The sequence below is a fragment of the Notechis scutatus genome, chromosome 2 (genome assembly GCF_049901735.1).
Source record: "Notechis scutatus isolate UNSWTSFEM ecotype Mainland chromosome 2, rNotScu1.2, whole genome shotgun sequence".
In the NCBI taxonomy this organism is placed as follows: domain Eukaryota; kingdom Metazoa; phylum Chordata; class Lepidosauria; order Squamata; family Elapidae; genus Notechis; species Notechis scutatus.
In genome coordinates this window covers 46,810,080-46,831,478 of record NC_142010.1, presented here as the reverse complement: position 1 = coordinate 46,831,478, position 21,399 = coordinate 46,810,080, and the positions used below count along the sequence as shown (strand labels likewise).

The window sequence follows — 21,399 nt, the reverse complement described above, 5'->3', positions numbered from 1 at the left end:
ATATTTCTGGACTTTCTCAACTGTGTTAATATCAGATACGTAATGTGGGTTCCAGACTGATGAGCTGTATTCGAGTATTGGTCTAGCAAATGTTTTGTATGCTTGATTTATTAGTGTAATATTACCAGAGAAAAAGCTACGTAAGATTAGGTTAACAACTCTTAATGCCTTTTTGGCTATGTAGTGGGCTCTAGCACTTAGGTCATTTGAGATGAGTATTCCAAGATCCTTGACAGAGTTTGGATCATCAACAAGGTCTTGACTATTCAGCCTGTATTTTATTTTCTGATTTTTTTTTGCCAATATGTAGGACAGAGCATTTATTTGTTGAGATTTGAAGTTGCCATTTGTTTGACCATTCTGATACATAGTCAAGGTCTTTTGAAGGGTAGCAATCTTGTCTGTGGTGTTGAATAGCTTTACATAATCAGCAAAGAGAATGCAGTTGCTCTTAATATGATCAGAGAGGTCATTTATGTAGAGTATGAAGAGAGTTGGTCCTAGAACACTGCCTTGGGGGACACCACTGTTGACAGGTACAGAATTTGATAGGACACTCCCAATTTTGATCATTTGTTGTCTGTTTGACAGGAATGCTTCTATTCAGTTATGCAGTTGTCCAGAGATACCATAAGATTTTAGTTTTAGGAGTAATTTGTTGTGTACCACTGAATCAAAGGCTTTACAGAAGTCTATGTAGATTGCGTCTATTGCTTTGCCCCGATCGAGTTGTGTAGTCCATATGTTTTTGCAGTGTAAGAGTTGCAGATTACATGATAGTTTTTTTAAAAAACTGAAATTGTTTAATTATTAGAGAGTAGGTTGTTTGTTTCTAAGTGGAAAATGATGGATTGGTTCCATGATTTTACAAGTGACGCAGCATAAAGAGATTGGTCTGTAATTTTCAACTAGGCTGGGGTCTCCCTTTTTGAAGATGGGGATGACCGTGGCTTGTGACCATAGGTTAGGCAAGGAGCTGGTCCTGAAAGATTATGCTTAGAGGTTCTGCTATGGCAGTGGGTAGCTTTTTAAAGAAGTAGGCACATATTCCATCCAGTCCAATAGATAGAGATGGTTTTAGATTGCGTAGTACTTTTTCAACATTGTCTTCGGTAAAATTGATATGTATTAGATCATTGTAGTTGTCTGTGGTTCGACTAGGAAATACTGGGCTTGATCCATTGCTGTTTACAAATACTGAGCCAAAGAATGTGTTAAAGAGGTTGGCTTTAATAGTGTCGTCGTTGTAGCCTTTGGACTGGTGATTGTTCATCTTGGTACGTCTCTGGGGTAGCAGAGATATCCAGAACCATCCAGGGTGACGAGGAAGCTTTTTTTAAGGGGAGCACTGCCCAACTTCAGATGCGGAAAGGGGTTAGAAAACATTGCCTGTCCCCAAACATCTGATAAGTTAGCTGTGGTTGATGGATCATCTCCTTAGCAGTCCACATGTTTCAAGAAAAACAAATCAAAGAAAACTCATCTTCAGAGCCTGAAATGCCTGCATCTTGCTGGATAGAGACAAGGTGTCAAGGACTGAATTCATAGCAGCACTCATAACACCCAGACTTCACCATTATTGCATTGACATCACTGCATTTAGTGAGACTGGGCTTGCCAATGAGGGTTCATTACAGGAAGAAGTGAGTGGATACAGGTTCTTTTGGAAAAAGAAACCAGAGATTGATAACAGAATTCACAAAATAGGTTTTGCAATCAAAACTGCTCTACTGAATACATCTCTACTCAACAGAATAAATGAACATACTATGAACTTTCTTTCCTCTCATCAAATACAGGTATATTGCCATTGTTGCCATCTATGCACCAACTCTTGTAAGTCCACATGAAAACAAGGAAAGTTTCTATTTCTATGAAGATCTGGAGCAGACAATTTGGATGGTCCCTGCCAGCAACCAACTCGTCCTTTTGGAAGACTTCAGTGCTCGGATGGGAAGAGACAGCAACATCCTGGGATGGAGTCAATGGAAGACATGGAGTAGGACAACTAAACAGTAATGACCTGCTGTTTCTAAGCAAATATGCCAAGCACAACCTGTGCATCACTCAGATTTGCAAAAGAGTATAAAACAACCTGGATTGTAACAATGGACTTTCAGTGTCCTCATTGTGCTGGTAACATAAGTGTAGCCCACCTCTGTGTGTGCTAAAGAAACTGCATGGAGGTGTCCAGAGGTGGTATTCAGCAGGTTCTAGAGAACCGGCAGCGGAAATTTTGAATAGTTTGGAGAACTAGCAAATACAACCTCTGACTGGAGATTTCACAGTATCCTTCCCTTGCCACACCAAGCCACGCCCACAGAACTGGTAGTAATTTTTTTTGAATCCAACCACTGGAGGTGTCCATGAAATCATCAGGGTTTTTTCTTGTCACAGGAAGTGACTTCCTTGTGGGTTTTTGAAGGGTATATCTGATTGGTTGCTGCTGTTTCTGCAAAGCTTTCAACTGACCCAGCATTTCAATCTATATTACTAAATAGGACATCAGATTATCCAGAAACATCTGAAAATTGTTTACCAGAGAGTTTACCAGAGAGACCAAGCTAGTCTTCTGAAGCCTTTTTCACAGCCTAAGTGCTATGAAGCTCTGCTGCAGGAAAACACCAGCATTGCAGTGCTTTTGAGAGCTATTCCTTAAGGATTCAGTCTGCATCTCAACGCAGCCATTAAGGATACAGTGAACTTTTAATTAAAATCCAGTGTGAGTTATCAACTAGTACAGCAGTTCACAGAATCAATCTGAAAAAATAAAATAGAACCTTCTCTTTGTAGCAGAACTGAAAGAGAAAAAATAAGAGTATCCTGAAGGGATCCTATGTGAATGAGTACAATATTCTGTTTTAAATTATGCTTGCTATTCTTAATCTCTATAATACAGTGCCAAAAAGATGACATGATGTTTAAGTGATATAGCTTTTTGAAAGGTAAATAGAATTCTGTGATACGAATCTCTACATTCCCATAGAAATACATCCATCAAATTTATAGCAGGCTTCCAATATGGCACACTTTAGTTCAGTTGGACTACACATTCCATATTTTCCAGGGTTGGGAATTCCGGGATATGTATGGTATGGTGCAATACACCAGAAAAGCTTCAAGATGGAGATAACTGCAACTGTACATATTAATCAAAAAGGAGTTTGTTAAGCATCAAGCCATATATAGGCAAAATAAAGCCACGATGAGTCCAAGAAGAAAATAGCAGGAGGGGGAAGTTTTAAAAAAAACACTCCCCCCCAAAATAGCTTTATGGGAAGAAAACAGCTTGCTTAGTAGCCACTCACAAAACTCTTCCACATAGCAACACAGGGTGTTGTCATCCAGTACCAGAGCTGGCCAAATACCGATATTATGCTGACCACACTTCTAACACATTCTGATTTCATAAGGAAGTAGAAGACACATCCTCTCTATACAGAAGTGGAGGGAGGGCAGAAATGGTGGAATAATGTCTGTGACAGTAAGTTTCTGGCAGCCAGGCGCCCACAGACAATACACCTGTGAGATTAGAGAACTGGCAGCAAATGAACTGTTCTCCCCGCACACCCCAGTTCTCTCCTTTATATTTTGCCACCCATGGATGGCAGAAGGGTGTGGGGTGCAGAAGTAGGAGATAATGATTCTTTTGCTGCCAGTTCTGCCCTGCATGTTTAGGAGGCAGTAGGTTTGGAAAAACTCTGAATGGGATGTATACTTTGATCTTTATTGACCGTACTTTTTCTGAGCCACAAAATTCAGAACTACAAGAGGGCAAGAGAGACATACAGATCTATTTCTGTAACTCAAACATAGTAGTCCTACCCCAACCTTATTTTTTGGGGGGGGGGGGGATCATTACACCCAGGACAAAGTTTATAAAATTCAGCAGTAAAGAAAGTAAAGAAATAAAATGTTTGAGGCATAAATACTGCAATCTTGAGCTTATTATATGAATTTAAAAGGGAATTATTTCCAAGAGGAAATATTGTCAACAGTGGACCATAATTAACAGCCTTGGCTCATATTGGGGGGAAAAAACTAAGCAGCTGAAAGTACCTGAGTGGGAAACCACCAAGTAAACCCAGAGCTAGAGGATAGGCTAGAAAATCAGAAAACATCCTGGACTAAAGCAGTGGCAATATGCTTTCCAATTACAGCAAAAAAAAAAAAAAAAAAGGATGAGTGTTTTCATAAAATCTTCAAGGACTTGATGCAAACTATTATTTTCCTAAATAATTTTTTGAATGAACAATAGCTATGTTCCACTGGAAGATTAAAAAAAAATCCCTCTAGGGCTGACATGATAGCAGTGTTCCAATATTTGAGGGGCTGCTACAAAAAAGTGGGTATCAACTTATTTGCTAAGCACCAAAAGGCAGGACAAGAAGGAATGAATGGAACTAATCAAGGAGAGAAACAACCTGGAATTAAAGAGAAATTTCCTAACAGTGAGGACAATTGACCGGTGAAACAACTTGCTTTCAGAAGTTGTGGGTGCTCCATCACTGGAGGTTTTTAAGGGGAGACTGGACAGCCACTTGTCTGAAATGGTATAGGGTCTCCTGCTTGCTGCTTGATGACCTCCAAGGTCCCTTCCAGCTCTATTGCATTCTGCCCAATTTTTCCAACAACCCTGTGAGGTGAGTTGGGCTGAGAGAGTATCTGGCCCAAAGTCACCAGCCGGCTTTCATGCTTAAAACATGACTAGAACTCATCAGTCTCCTGATTTCCAGCTTGGAGCCTTAATTAACTTCTACTACACCAATCTGGTTCTTCCATGATTGATATATTAATAATACGTTGGTATTATTTCACATGTTCATATCCATCATTTAGTTGTTTCACTGAGAAGCATAAGCCCATCTAACCTGCCCCACCGCTTACAAAACAACTGTTCGATGTTTCATTTGGACAATTCACGGGGGAACAGCTTGCCTTGAGAAGTTGTGGGTGTTTCATCACTGGAGGTTTTTAAGAAGAGACTGGATCTGTTTAAAATGGTAAACAGTATTCTGCCAAAGCAGGGGGGTGGACTAGGATAGAATATAGAATAGAATGGAATAGAATAGAAAGAAATAGAATAAGAATTAGAACAGAAAAGCAAAGCAAAGAAAGCAGAATGGAATGGAATGAGCTGGGAGGGAACTTGGAGGTCTTCTAGTCCAGCCCACTGCTTAAAAGTAGGAGAATCCCTGCTCAAAGCAGAATTTCAGACAGGTGTCTTTCCAGTCTTTTCTTTAAAACCTCCAGTTGTGAAGCATCCACAACTTCTGAAGGCAAGCTGTCCCACTGGTTAATTATCCTCACTGTTAGAAAGTTTCTCCTTAATTCCAGATTGCTTCTCTCCTTGATTAGTTTCCATCCTTTGTTTCTTGTCCCGCCCCCCTTTCTTTGTAGCAGCCCCTCAAATACTAGAAGACTGTTGTCATGTCACCCCTAGATGACCTCCATGGGCCCCTTCCAGCTCTATCCTGATTGATGATGGAATTTCCCACTAAAGAATTCATGGGAAAAGCGGGGCGGGGGGAGGTTGTCCACCCAGGCCGTAATACGGCTCCACCTATCGTTACAAGCCGGGTACTGTCGTGATATGCAGCAACGTCACCGGAAGTTGAGAGCTTAGTATTGCTTTACGTCTCAAGTCGGAAGTGGTACTAGAGAGTCTTGTTTTTCGAGCGATCGCAGTCTTTATTTGGCTGTGACTCTTCCTGCTTTGCGGTGGGGCTGCTGGCGAGCGGCTCCCCTCGCCCGGAGAATTATGGATCGGAAAAAAAAACCTCTGGATATAACAGTCGGTTCGGTGAGCAGCAAAGGGGGAACGGGCGGGATTTCAAGAGCGATTGTCGTTTTAGGGCAGAGGTGGGGAAGGATGGCTCTCTTTATGACTTGTGGAATTCTGGGAGTTGAAGTTCACAAGTCATAAAAGAGCCATCGTTCCCCAAGGTAATAGTTTCTCTCGCGTCTTTGGAGGTCTGTTTTTTCCCCCCTCCAAAGGAAATTACGTAGGTGTAAGTGTTATAAGACGCTTGCTGTTTGTAATCTTGTGCAAATCTTGCATTAACTAAACCTTGATTTTCTACCCTCCTTCCCCACTTCATCTCCTCTTAAGAATTCAGACTCCCTTGTCTAAAGTTTTGGTTTGTTTTTTTCTCCTTTTGTTATTTCTATTCTAGCTGGTAGATTTGAAAGCTGAACTGTTCCGAAAACAGGAAGAATTCAAGAAAGAAAAACTTTTAAAAGATGCAGGAGTTCATGTTAAGCCCAAAACAGTAAATAAGGTAGGGTTTGTTTACAGAGTTTAGATTATTAATCTCTGTTTATATGCTCAATATTAATCTTTGTTTATATGCACAATATTCTTAGTCTTACTGTTCTTCTAAATGCATTCACTCCTTCATATGTTCATTTGAGGTTCAGTCATGATGAAACCACTTCAATATATTTTTCGTACTGGTTTTGTATTCGATCCACATTCATTCAATACCTATTTATTCTTGGCCCTATGTTTTGTTTTATTGCACGTCTACCGTAAATAATATATTCAGCTTTGGTTTTTTTGCATTAACATACAGCATTTATTTCGCTTCTCTTTTTTTGACATATTGATGCAAATTATAAAAGCTCTGTAGTTCATCTGTGAGTTAGATTCAAAAACAGCCAAATAACTTATCTGAAAATTTATTATTACAGAAGCCAACCATTTGGACTAAGCAGAACAAAGGGGTTTCAGATCGAGCTGAAAAAGATGCCGAGCAGAAGATAGAGGAGAAGCAAACTCTGGATAAATCAAGGTGTTTCATTTTTAAGAAAAGCAGACTTACTAAATATTGTAAATCAGATTTATTGTAAAGAAAATAGGATGTGTCTTATCTATAAATCCCATGTGATGTAGGATTGTGCTGCATTATGAACCCAACTATCCAGAATGGTTCTATCTTCCTGGTAAGAGCATTAAGGTGGGCCCTGTCACCCCAAAAGGAAAAAGAAAGAAGGGACCCAAAAGCAGACTTCGACATTCTGGAATTACCCCCCAGAAAAAAAAAAAGACCTTTCTGATTGACAAGCTCAGCGTCTTAGCCACTGAGCCACCGCGTTCCTTTTTCATTGATCATTGATAGCATTTCAAAACTACTTCAAGAGAAGGCAATCTTGACAGCATATAATGGTCTTAAGTTACATTGTCTCATATTCTGTATGGCAAAAAGACTGACTGCTATGAAGAGATGCGTAGTTAAGAAGTTTAATTAATAAAAATGGTGTGTTACTGTTTTTAGGCAAAAACTGGAAGAGAAAGCACGTCTGTATGAAAAAATGACCAAGGGAGACTTTCCAGGTGAAATACGTTTAGTTTTCTTGGGATTGTATGTGAAACATGCTTTGATAAAGACTCTACTATAAAATGCTGTTACTAGTAATAAGCACTGAGTAATTTTTATTTTGAAATAGGCATGTCTAAGGAGGCAGTAAGAGTGTATGATCTATCTGTTGCTATCATAACCTTCCTTATGAAAAGAATAGGCCTTTCTCATTGAAATAACTGATTTTGTCCTTGATAATGCTATAGGAGGAGGAGGGACACCGAGGAGGGCGAGGGCAGGGCCGGGGCAGGCACGCCCTCAGGGACAGTCCTCAGGGTGCGAGGAGGCAGCTCTGAACGGGACACCGAAGGACACACAGAGTACCTACCGCCCACAACCCCCCGACCCCCGGCCTTGAGGTTTTGAGGAGCCCGCACAGGTGGGGCCCGAACAAGGAGACCTTTCACAAGGAACGCCGCATTTAAAAATTTTGGGGGAGCTGCTATAGAGCAATGGTTAAAATTTGTTCTAAGTTACTTTGACATTAAGTTCTGGAAAACTGCAGTGCCTAAACAGAAAGCTTATGTTTCTACTTCTGAAGATCAGTGGCTAGGGAATTCTGGGAACTGAAGTCCACACATCTTAAAAGCTGCTGAGGTTGAAAAGCACTGCCGTAGACAATGCCATTTGTCAAGGTAGATGCCTTTGTCCTCTTTCTGCAAAGAGCTTGGCCAGTACTGGAGGCTTTTTTTCCCCCTTTGTGGGGGTTGCATTCCAGACAAGCAACTGTGGATAATGTATAACAGACAATAAGTTTGAGACAGAAGCATTTTTCCATGAGAACAGCATACAATCACTTTGATCAACAGTCCAAGTTCAATACAGCCAATGTTCTTTATAGTTTGAAATACTCCATTTTCCTCTACTTCATTTAATGGTGCAGAAGTGCTAATTCAATTGCACTTAGCAAAATGGGTTTTTTCCCCCTGTAAATCCTCCATGTTGTCATAGAATACAATATGTTTCTGTTTCAGCATTGCTTGAATGTCTCTTAGGTCCAGAACAAATTTGGCACTTGTTTTGATTTGGTGAAGGCACTCTAAACTTGACAAGATTTTACTAAACAGCTGGGGGGGGACAAGGGAATTGGGGATTACCTAGTTTGATCTACATTCAGAAGTCCTATTCAGGAAATAGTGCACATCAACAACAACAGCAATCTTTTCCACTCCAAGTAGCAAAAGTTGAAGAAGCTAGCCTCTTTCTGTCCTGATAGGGAATTTCCAGATAGGCATGGCTCTTATGTGTGTTCATAGTTGGTGTAATCTCAAAATGTGCTCCAGAAGATTGGAAGGGACCTCAAAAAAAAAAAAGGATTAGGAGAAGGAATAAATGTGTTAAAAATCTTTTTATGCAGCATTGGATTTCTCTCAAGAATTCAAGTTGTACTGCTTTCTGTAAAGCAACAGCAACAACTGGAAAAGGATAATTTAGAAACTACTTTTTATTCACTGCTAAATCTTGACATTGCTGTATCTAAGATAAAAGTATATTAAAATCATTCATGAATCAAGTACTTGTATGCTGAACTAGATACAAGTGGGCTAACTTACAGAATGTGTCCAAAATCCAGGATCCATGATTCTCATGGGATTCAAAATGGACAAATTTGTAGTTGCTTCATTGCTGCTGTGTCGTTGCCCGGAGATTCAGTAGACTGTCATTAAAATTGGTTTTCTGTCATAGATGAAGAAACTGAAGAGTTATATCTTGTGGATTTCACTCAGAAGATCATTGACAAACAGAGAGAAGTACAAGAACTGTGTACCAGTGAAACTGCCAGAAAAGCAATGGGGGAGGAAAATGGGGAAGAAGAGAGATTGTCTGAAGCAGAGGTCCCACCGCCACAGACCCCAGATGAAGAATGGTTCGTGATTGTATCATAATAGCACTCTTGTTTTATTACAGAGCTTCACTGTAATCAAATGCAATAACCTGACTTCAGTTTAGAGTGTAGCTTTATTATAATATATTTGCACTGCTAGTCCCTGGAAGTTATGTATCAAGCTTAACTAGTCTGCTTGTTGACAATAATTTTTGACAATAATAATGTTAAATTGTTATGCTTCGAAAGATTTGTAATTAATGTAGTCATCAAAAGTTAATTTTGTTTTTCATTTTAGGGTTGAATATGTGGATTATTTAGGCCGTTCAAGAGGATGTAAGAAGAAAGATTTGCCCCTTCTGCTAGAAATGGATAAACTGAACGAGAGGTAAACTTTATTGTAGAAAACCATTTATGTTTTTTTTTAAAAAAAACCAATTTTATAGGGAAAACAAACAAGAATGGATGCTGAAATGACATGATTTTCTTCTCTTACCAGAGTAATAGTTTTACAGTCTTTGTAGTAGCTCCTCAAACTAGTCTAGATCTGAAATCCTATGTGTTAATTTACAAATAAGGAAACAGTTTGTAGGAACCACAAAAATAACGTGGAAAGCCATGCAAAATGGTTATCTATCTTGGAACTGAAAATTTCTTGAAACATGCTGCTAAAAGTTCTAAAAAATAGAAAATGTTAAATATAACACTGCTGTATTGTATTATTTGCAGGCATAATTTAGCAGTAGTGTTGTCCTTCAGTATTTAGTGATTACACAGACCACAAGCAACTATGCAGGGACTGACTGAGTTCCTTTTCTTGATAAGCTATAAAGGCCTTGCCTTTGAAGATGCCAGCAACAGTTGCTGTTGAAATGTCAGGAAGCCTGTTGCCTAGACCATGATCATTAAAAGTTTAAGCCTAATATCACCCAAGAGGTAGTATTGGGTTATGAAAGCCAAACCAGTATACAATTTAGCAATACCTTTATAGTATGTAAGCAGTGGGATTTTCCCAGTAGAAGTGAATTTTAATCTATTCTGATGGAACCTATTATAGCATTTCTGTTCTTAGTTAAAGGATTTGCAAATATATAAAATCAGGCTTGTAAAGTAACAAGAAATAGTATTTACCTTGGTTATTTAACAAATGTCTTTTCTTATCTTGGTCAAACTGATCATTTTAGAAAAAAAATACTCTGTAGTTAATACTGTAGTATTGAAAAAATGCTCATGTTCAAATATCTTTATAATTAAATAGCAGTAATAAAAGATTCTGAAACAGGACTATATATTGACCATGCTTTGCTTCCTTTCAAGATACTGTCTTTTTACTAGAGAAGTGTAAATTTGGAAGAAAATATATTTCCCTTTTTTTTTAATTTGAAGAAGCTTCATATGAACTTAGAATAATTTTTGAATCATTTCAGAATAGATTATGAAAGCACTATTTGGCTATCCTTGATGTCCTCAAGGTAATTTCTAGCAATTCATAATAACTGTTTAAGATAAACAGGACCTTGTATTGAGGAATGCAATGGCAAACCACTCAAATCTTGCCAAGAAAACGACAAGGACTCAAGCAGTCACAAGGAGTCAAGACTGACTCAGAGATAGGAACCAAAACCTTCACTATTAAGTAATCGTTTATAATGTTGAAATAAAAGCTAAAGGCAAAGGAGTCTTCTGGATTTTACTCTGCTAGTCATTGACGACAAGCAGTGGGCAGTGTTCATCTACATTTCAAGGCCATTGAGTCAGCGCTGTCCGAAGATATTTCTGTGCTTATGTGGCCAGCATGATGTCACGGAGCTCTGTTACCTTCAGACCTAAGTTATACCTATTTATCTACTCGCATTTGCATGCTTTCAAACTGCTATTTTGGCAGGAGCCAGGGCGAGGATTGGAGCTCACTCTGTTGCATGGCGCTCGGGTCTCAAACCTGGACTAATCATGTATAATGTTCAATATATAAATTCAATACAAATTCAGTCAGCATACAACTAATTCTTTTTGCTGAGTGAGAAATTTTTGAAAGGATTTACTGGCTACAAAATGAACCACCATCTCATGAATAAGTACATTTTTGGCACTGTGTCGTTTGTGCCTTTACAATGTTGACTTAAATGAGGGGACTTTGCTAAATCAAAAAATAAGTTTCTCTTTTAACTGCGACCACATGTTAACTGAGAGACATCTAAATCTGTGGAAATACACTTGAGGTGAGGTTTCACTTTGTTCCTCCTTCTGTAGCCATCTGCATATCCCAAAAACTTGCTTAAGCGACTTCTAATCCTTCAGAACATATTTTGAGTGTATGTAAATATGGACAGTAGTAAGGCAGAATATAGTCTGCTGATATTATTTTATCAACTGATTATGTACTGAATATTATTGAAAGTCATAGAAATTGTACTAAAATTGTAATACTGTAAACACATTAAAGAATACAGTTTTACAAGCCCATGCTTGTTGAGGACTAGAAAGAACATATCTCCATAGTTTCATATTTCTGTCATGCCCCTGATGGAGACTGACTCTGAGGGAGAGGAGGAACAGCCGACAGGGAGTGGAAGTGTGGCTCTGGAGGTTGTGGAGGAGACTGGGGAAGGGCAGAGGCTGGCTGAGCAGTCAGAGGAGGACCCAGGCCCATCCCCTCTCCATCCTAAGGCATGCAAGGAGGAGAGGATAAGGGAGAGACATGGTCTACTTGGGAGGAGAGGGCCTTGATCCTCTTCATGGGCTGTAGCTGTGACAACTGAATAAGCGGACGGACATGCGTGGAAATATCTCTAGTTTATGGTTCCTCTCTGACTTTGGCCTCCTTCCCAGTGTGTGTTCTGTTATCTGTGGACGTTCTCCAGCCCTTATCTTGGCTGGTTTGTGTTATTTTTCCCCTCCTCCTTGTAACTGTTTGTGTGGGAGTTTTTTGTCTCCAGTCAAGGATATTTGGAGCTTGGAAGCAAAGTGAAGGAAAAAAGGGGGCTTCACCTGTTTTTGTGACTGTATTTATTTTGTATCCCACCCTGGGTCATCACAATTTCAGTAATGGCAGTTTTATTTTTAAAAATTATTTTGCCTAACTAAAATTAGTTGAGTGCCCTACTTGTTTCACACCTACACAGTGTTATACAAAGCAATGTCATTGGGATCTATTCTACAGTTGTTTTGACTTACACTGATAATTAAACTGTAAGACTGGATATTGGGGTGTTGTTGGTATAGCTACAGACTTTGGGATGTTCTCTCATATACCACTTTCCAATTCTTAATGGATTTTTTAAAAAATTATTCATGTAGGCCAGAAACTGAAAAAAAGACTCTACTGTCAGAAGACATGAGAAGGGAGCTTCAACGACAGGAATGGGAAAGAGAGGAAGAAGAAGCACTGAAGAAACCTATGGGGCCAATTCATTATGAAGACATTCGAGAAAATGGTAGGCTGACTTTGTATGATTCAAATCTGGTTTTGAAAATATCACACAGTTTAATGTCAAGGTAAATTTTCTCCTCCTTGGTTAAAATAGGGTTGTTTTTTTTAGAGTGATGGATGCAAACTTGTTGGGCTGTTATATTAATCATTCTTTATAATTGGGGTTTTATATACAAAAGTATCCCATTCTACTGTTTAGTGGAAAAATAAGAATTAGTTTGGTGTCATGGTTTAAAGGCTAGAACTGGGAGATTTGTGAGATCTAGTCCTGTCTTATGCACAAAGCCAAGTGGGTGATTTGGGGCCAGCTCCTCTGGTTCTTGGAAGAAGGCCATAGCAACCATTTCTGAAAATTTTGCCCAAAAAACTGAGACTGTAAATAGGAAAAATTTCAGGTCTCAATTAGTCTGTCTATCTAAGTATTTGGAGGGCAATATTGACTGAAAATCAATAGCAATAGTATTTAGACTTAAATGCTGCCCCATAGTGCTTTATAGCATGTTCTGGGTGATTTACAATGTTAGCATATTGGCCCCAACAATGTGGGTTCTCATTTTACCAACCTTGGAAGGATAGAAGGCTGAGTCAATCTTGAACCCTGTCAGGATCAAAGTCTAAGCTGTGGGCATACTTTGCCTGCAGTATCCACTACCCCATTATATCAAGGTATGTTGTTCAACAGATTTGGACAGCATATGATTGGCAAAGGCTATTGTAATATAAAATATATTGAGAAATGTCTATCTTTGCACTGATATAATCTTGGAGAAAAATTGTAGGTCCATATTAGAATCCACATTGACTAGAATACCCCAAAATACTAGTTTCTGGCATATTCTGGTGTTATTGGAAGAATTCTGGCCTGAAACTCTTTACTATACCATCACTTATAGTAAAGGAAGTTCAGGAATTACAATGTATGATGAACTGTTAATATAGAACAAAATTTCTTTCAGAGGCCCGACAGCTTGGTGTTGGTTACTTTTCCTTCTCCCGTGATCAGACTTTGAGAAAAAAACAAATGGACACTTTAGAAATGCTAAGAGAACAGGTATGATGTTTAACAGTCTACCAAGTGTGGGAAATTTCCCAGCATCCCTTGGCCATGCTGACTGGGCTGTTGGTAATTGTAATTCAGCATCATTTGTAGAGTGATAAATTCTCCATCCCTAAACTTCACTGTGAAATACCTGAGCCTTTCTCATATGCTTATCTCTTTTATCCTTGGTGAACTGGGTCTCTGAATAACATGAAGAAGTGGTATTTTCTCTCCCCCCCCACCCAATTGAAAAGCCACATTTGGTAGCTGATGGGCCAGGGAAGTCACTTATAGTCTTGCCTTCTGAACTGATTCATGATTCTCCCGCTTTTAAAATGGCTGTTCAATAAAATGGGCAGAATAGGAGGGACCCAAATAGGATTGCTTGGAAGGAAATGTAAATCTCCCTCACTCCAGCTTTTCATGCTTCTGTTCTTTCCATTGATGGAAAATCATCTGGGTTATTGAGAAAAGAAGAAGAAAAACCTTGTTTATCAATATTTCAGCCTAATTACAGGTACTCTTCAACATACAACCATAATTGAGCCCAAAATTTCTTTTGCTAAGTGAAACATTTGTTAAGTGAGTTTTGCCCCATTTTATGACTTTTCTTGCCACTATTGTTAAGTGAATCACTGCAGTTGGTAAATTAGTAACACGGTTGTTAAGTGAGTCTTGATTTCCACATGACTTTGCTTATCAGAAGGTCTCAAAAGGGGATTACATGACCCTTCATAAAAATGGAACCATCATAAATATGAGTCAGTTGACAAGTGTCTGAATTTTGATTGTATGACCATTGTATGACATAAATGTAAGAAATGCTTGTAAGTCACTTTTTTCAGTGATATAACTTTGAGTGGTCACTAAATGAACTGCTGTCAGTCGAGGACTATCTGTAAACAGAAGCAGTTATGGTTGAATCAATTAATAGCACTACAGACTTCACCATAGCCGACATAGAAGATACATAATGCATCTAATACATATAATAAGTTCAGTTCTAAATAATCCAATTTAAAAAGTGTAAATTGGATAACAGTTTGATGGTTAAACCTAAAATATAGGAATAAATTATAGTATTAAAATATCACAGTTTTGTTAAATACTGTATTAATTTCTTTTTTAAGAAATACTTTTCAGTTATGTTGATGCAATGGAAAATGTCACCCAATACAATTGTTTTGTTTACCTAGGAAATACAGTTTAGTTACATCATAGTAATGGTAAAATTAAAGCTTGAATCTCAAAAGCATGGCAGGAAATGATTAAAAGAAATAGTTTCTGTGAACATCTGAAGAGGAAATAAATTACTATTGTATTGCATTTCTCCAGACCATCGGTCAGAGAACAAAGCGTGAACATTTAAAGGAAAAACGTAAAGCTATTTTGGAAGCCAGGTTGTCTAAAATTCGAGCGAAAAAGCGCTTAAAAGATGGTGATACAAAAGAAAATGGAGGTAATTTTGAATCATTTACTTCAGGGGTCCTCAACCACCGGGCCGCGGACCGGTACCGGGTCAGCTGAGCACTCTACCGGGCCGCAAAGAATTTTTTTAAAAATGGCGGCTTTCTTCACCTTCGGTGAATGCTGCTGGGATCGGGGATCAAGGACACAAATGAAAGAAGAGGAGGGAGGAAGCAACCAAGCCTGTCCTTCTCTCTGGGTCAGCTTTCTCAGTCGCTCTCTCGCTCCTCCACCAGCACAGGAAGAAACTGCTTCAAAGAAGCCGGGGGCTTTTCCTGTCACCGCAGCTTCCCAGCGCCCGTTTCTCCCCCCCGTCCACTGCCGCTTGCCTGCCTGCCTGCCTTCAAGTTAATGGTTGAATCGAACAGCTTCGGCTGAGTAAAAGAGGCTAATAGTTATTATTCTCAGCGAAGCTGCTCCCAAACAACCAGAAACTAAGGCAGGCAGGCAGGCAGGCAGAACGGGACACTGTGGATTGAAGGCGGCTGGCGGGTGGGAGTGGGGGTGAAACGGGCGCGGAATAGCTGCGGCGACAGGAAAAGCCCCCCGCTCTTTGAAGCAGTTTTTCCTTGGATGGTGGAGCAGCGAGAGAGCCGAAGCCTCCTTCTCTTCTCCCTTCTCCCCCCGCTCCCCCGGTCCTTGCAAAAATTTTCTGCTTGAAACCGGTCCCTGGTACAAAAAGGTTGGGGACCACTGATTTACTTTACATTTAAAAGCAGTTTTGGAAGGTTTACATAATTGATTAGATGACAACGTCTCTACTATTCACTAACAACCACAAATTTGACTACTTTATTGCAGTTTGTTTGATAATGGTTTCAGTCTCAATCAGAAAAGAATTTGCATTTTTAGAGAAAGACATATTGTGATAGCTTGTGCGTCTGCATTGAAGAAGCATAGACTTGATTTTTCTAGTTCAGACATAGCAATAATCCACAGTGGCCTCTGTTCATAAACTCCAAACTAATTTTTCAGATATTTTAGAAAATTATGCTTTAATGATATCAGTTTGGATGGTTTATGTTTGCCACTAATATTTTTGTCACTGATAAACTTTTGAAAAGATGGTGAAATTGATGAAAGGAGGAGTATAAAATATATTTCTTGCTGCTTGTTTCTTCAGCTATATTACAATATAGTAATTATAGGGTCTGTTGCCAAGTCATAATTTTTGTTCTGCTTTCTGGTATCCACTGAAATGTAGGGATTTTTTATTTATTTATTTTACTGCTTGCAGCTTACTTTGTAATAACTTTCTTTTGAGTGGGCAACAGGTAATATCTCAGTAACATGTTTACTGTGAGGAAATCATTCCATAAATACACTTACTGTGCAATATCATACAGTACTGCAATATCATACCATATATCCATTTATTGTTATGTGGTGCCTAAAATCTATGTGTTGTTCTTCACAACAGAGGAGGAAGTGCCAGAGCCAGTCCTACCTTCCAGCAAGCCCACTGACCCGCCCAGAGTTTCTACAGAAACTAGAAAAGTAGAAGTTATCATTCAGGAGCGGAAAGATACAAGGCCGGGTGTGCCCTATGTTCGTGAATGGGATAAAGGCAAAGGTAGGAAGCTGCAATGTTTTGGACTATCAGCATGTCAAGACTCCTTTGGTTTAAGCTATGGTGGTTTGGTCTATGGCAGGGGTTGGCAACCTTAAACACTCAAAGAGCTACAAAGGTCCTAACCGGAAGCCCCCCATTCAAATCTGGAGCTGACTGGAAGTCTGGTTCTCCCACCATAGAGTCTCCTCCTAACATAGCTTCCTTTTTCCTCTGCTGACCGAAAGTCTGGTTCCCTCACCATAGAGTCTCCTCCTTTTTCCTCTACCTGTCCTAACCGAAAGCCCTATCAATTGTCGATTGGCAACAAGGAGCCACAGCAGAGGGATGAAAGAGCCACATGCAGCTCCAGAGCTGCAGGTTGCCTACCCCTTTTAAATTAAAAAAAAAAAAAAAAAAACCCTGATAGTGCTTTTATCAATCTCCGACAGCAAACTTAATGATTTTAGCAATGTGATTCTTTCCCTTGATTTGGAGAGGAGGTGATGGTGGTGTTGAGACAGTTTTAAGTTTTAAATTTTGCCAAGGAAGGATTTCCTGTAATCCATTAACAAGAAGGAAGTTCTGTAATCCTCTTAACATGTTACAGGCCATGACTAAGCAGAATGTCCTCATTCTTAAGTCAAGCTCTGGTTGGATCACCAGCATTTCAGGTGAGGGATTCCCGCATCCCAACATAATACAGAAAAAGAAGTCTGTTCATCCAGACATAATGGAAAGCTTACAGTTGCATGTAAGCGGTTTCTCTTTCACAGCCTTCCCCAGATTACTAAATGGTACAGATAGACCTCAACAACAGCTCTTTACTGATCATTCGAAGTTACAACGGCACTGATAAGTGATTTGGGACCATTTTTCACAGGTATGACCGTTGTAGCATCTCCATGGTCATGCATTTGGATGCTGAACAATTGGTTCACAGTTGTGTGTCCTGGGGTCTTGTGTCTATCTTTTGTGACCTTCTGACGAGCAAAGTCAATGGAGAAGCCAGATTCATTTAACAACTGTGTTAACTTAATAGCTGCAGGGATTCACTTAAGTGTGGCAAGAAAAATCATAAAGTGGAGCCAAAAATCACTTAACGCACACTTAGCAATATAAATGTTGGGCAGAATTGTGATCGTAAGTCGAGGACCACCTATATTGTAGATGGCACCCAATGTGAATAACTTGGGTGAGTTCAGTCTTTTTTCTTTTCTTTTTTTAGGATTCTTTTAAGGCAGAGGTCTCCAAACTGGGCAACTTTAAGACTTGTAGACTTCAACTCCCAGAATAGCATAGCTGGCTGGAGAATTCTGGGAATTGAAGTCCACAAGTCTTAAAGTTGCCAAGTTTGGGGACCTCTGTGTTAAGGTAAGCAAAATGGGATTTCTCAAACAAAAGTAAGACAGATTATTGTTGTAAGGCTTTTTTTTAAAAAAGAAGCAATCCTTACTTTTATAAAGCTTCATAAAGCATGAGTTCAATTAAATATGAAAAAGCAAGCTAAACTTGATATTCTTCTTTCTCTTCCCACGAATAGAGTTCACTTTTGGACTTTGGTCAAAGAAGCAGAATGAACTCAGGAATGAAAGAGATCCAGAGTTTGCACCACCTTCTGCTTACTTTATGGGCCAAAAGAAATTTTACGATTTGAATAATCAAAATTGGAACAAATCTAAATCCTCCTATGTAAGTACGGAAGACAGTCTTTTGGGCAACTTGCCGTCTACATCAGCTGAGACTCACAGCAATTCATGGAACAAGGACTTCATACCCAATCAGGCACCTGAGATGAGGACATCAAACCAAGAGCCGGTTTACCAAAGTTTGGATGATATGCTCTCCTACTACAAGCAAGTCACATGAACGTCAGATGCCATTAGGAGAACAACTGGTTTCCCGATGGTTAAAACAAATTAAGGATAGTTTCTGTGAGCAGGTGAATTTTCCTGTAGTTCCCTCTCCCCTATCACTTCTAATATTAAAGAATTAACTTCAAAGTTACTGTCTTTGTCTGGAATGTCATTTCTTTAGGCACACAAAAGCTTGGATATGATCAGGTTTTAACACTTTAATAATAATCCTTATTTAATTAATGAAAAAGGCTATCCTAGAGCAAGAGCTACTCAAGAAGTTTTACACTACACATCCATCACCATTTGCCCAATTATTTGGAGTCAAGCAGAGGTTGTGAGCAACTTTTGCAGCTTAGGAACTGCATCTTTTTAACACTTAAAAGCTCACAGAAAGAACATTGGAAGGTACTGGGTTGAAAAGTCATCATTTTGAAAGGAGTTTATTGATGCATTTAATTTGTTAAATTCATATACTGGGCTCAAGATGGTAAATCTAACATTCTATACTTCGTTTTTTCCCAATAACATCTTTGTCAGATAGATTGGGCTGAGAGTAAACTCTGATACTAAGAGTGAACATGATTCTCCCCAGTCTTGGTCTAGCAACATAACCATGACGCTCCATGGGCTCCCATACCACCATCAATCTCTCCATTTAACCTCTTAGTGCAAGAGCTGCAAAATTTCAGCTGGGAGCCATTCTGATATGGATTATCTTTCCTCAGATTTCCTCTTTAAGAAAGTTTAGTTCCTGCTATATGTGATTATCATATTTGTTGTTGTTATAGGCATTCCTTATGTGTATGTTCTTTATAATCAAACATTCACGTAGGACATTGTGCTACAAACAGAATTTCTTTAAATGGTAATTTTTCTCTTTATTTTCCAGCAGTCTTCTGAAATTATTCCAATGTTAAACAAGCAAAATGTTCACACATTGGTATTGTTGACCTTCCAGATTATTATTACAGAATAGCTCATTATTCTAAACTAATTTTGTGTTACTAAAGTGCATATTTAAAATACCTCTGGATTGATGTTGTAATCATGGTGATATGTGGCTGCAAAATAAAATTTACTTTCCAGTTTTGAAGGTTCAGTTTTTCCTACAAAAGGTAAAAGTTGTATTATTTAATGCGATGCCTTGAAATAATGAAGTAAAATGCAAGTTCTTCAGTCATATGCTCTTTAGGAAAAGAATATATGAGTTCATAAACTTGTACTGGCTTTAACAAATAGACCATCAACAAAGTTAATGCCTTGCCTGATTTTTATTTACAACTGTTACTGTAATTAAAAATGTCTATCTTCAAAAGTGAGAGTAAACTACATTGTTATAGTCAAGTATGGAATGCAAGATTTTAATGGGGAAATGTGTCTCATATTTTTCTTCAGGAACAAAGCCAGTTAAGTACAATTCCTCTTGTCATCCCTTAAACCTGAAATTCTTCAAACTTGTCCAGTAGATGGCACAAGCTGCTTTTAAAAATAGTCACTGAATATCCACAAAGTATATATATATAAATGTTATCACCTAATTGGAATTTTAATAATTTAGAGTAGCTATTATCCACGAGGGGAATTTATTTTTAAGAACAGTAAAATAAGAGATTAGAAGTGGGGAAACCTGAATTCTATTTCTACCTGGAGGACAGCCAGTTGATTTTTGGGCTATTCATTCTTTCTCTTCCCTAGGAAAGAGGCAAGGGAAAACTACTACTGAAAAAAATGGTACCAGGATCAAGAAAACCTGCAGGTTTGGTTCTTGTTTATGTAGTTGTCAGGAACCAAGACTAACTTGAAAGGCACACACTTAATACTTATTTCTGCTGAGGAACATAATTCCTGTGAATTTTCTAGAAGGTGTCTTTCTTTGACTTCCTATCTCTCTTTTGCTTAATGTATTTTCCAAGGAAAGGACACTTCTTGACAGAGGACAGAGGTTATTTGCAGAGAGGTCTCCCAATAGGCGAAATGCATCAGTAGAAGTTCTTATGCTTTAGATTTGTCTGCATGCAAAATCTGTCTCTTTACAGCCTTTTCCCAAACTATTTTGATACAGATGGAGCTATCCTATACTGGGTTGGACCATCAGTCTTAACATGAAATTTATCTAACCTTACTGGCTTAAGCTTTCCAAGATTTTATGAGTCCTGGTAGCACAGTAGTTAGAATGCAGCATTGCAGGCAAACACTGCCCACAGCCAGGAGTTCGATTCTGACCAGCTAAAGATTGACTCAGCCTTCCATCCTTCCAAGGTCGGTAAAATGAGGACCCAGATTGTTTGAGGGCAATATGCAGACTCTGTAAACCACTCAGAGACTGCCGTAAAGCACTGTGAAGCGGTAGATAAATCTAAATGCTAGTACTATTGCTATTTTAAGCAATCCTTTTATTCTCTGCCTTATTACCCAAAGATACTGGTAAACAGTCTGGAAACTTATCATTCAAAGTATGTGTCTACTGGGCACAAATGCTCCCTGGAAATTCTCCACCAAATTTATGAGGAGCAATAACTTTCAAGAATTCCTCAAGGACATAATTCCTCTTTAGCAGTAACAGCAGGGCTGCTGCCAAAAAGAAACCCCCTCAATGGGAGGACACTCTACATAATGTCTTCCATTAGGATTACATTAGGGCATGGGAAGCCAAAAAGGTAGGTTGCTTCAGAGGGGGTTGTAGAATGAAAAGAAAGCCGTTTGCACTAAAGTACAAGATCAACAAATGCTACCTCTGGATTTTTTTTCCAGATGGCTGGTTGAGTAGTCACTCCATTAGGTGTAAAGAGTTTGCAAATACATTCACATTAATGAAAGCCTTATGGCTATCTGAATTGTATACACCCAGCCATAATGATGCTGCATGCCC

General features: G+C 38.9%; 1 protein-coding gene across 1 annotated transcript; it reads left to right on the top strand.

Moving 5' to 3' along the window:
* Positions 1–5,632: 5,632 nt before the first annotated feature.
* On the top strand, positions 5,633–18,674 carry CCDC174 (coiled-coil domain containing 174). Its single transcript, XM_026678391.2, has 11 exons — positions 5,633–5,803; positions 6,177–6,281; positions 6,694–6,794; positions 7,278–7,336; positions 9,048–9,228; positions 9,485–9,574; positions 12,484–12,620; positions 13,573–13,667; positions 14,991–15,114; positions 16,543–16,695; positions 18,215–18,674. Exons 1-11 carry the CDS (start codon positions 5,762–5,764, stop codon positions 18,538–18,540), a joined length of 1,413 nt encoding a protein of 470 aa, XP_026534176.2. The 5' UTR covers positions 5,633–5,761; the 3' UTR covers positions 18,541–18,674.
* Positions 18,675–21,399: the final 2,725 nt, after the last annotated feature.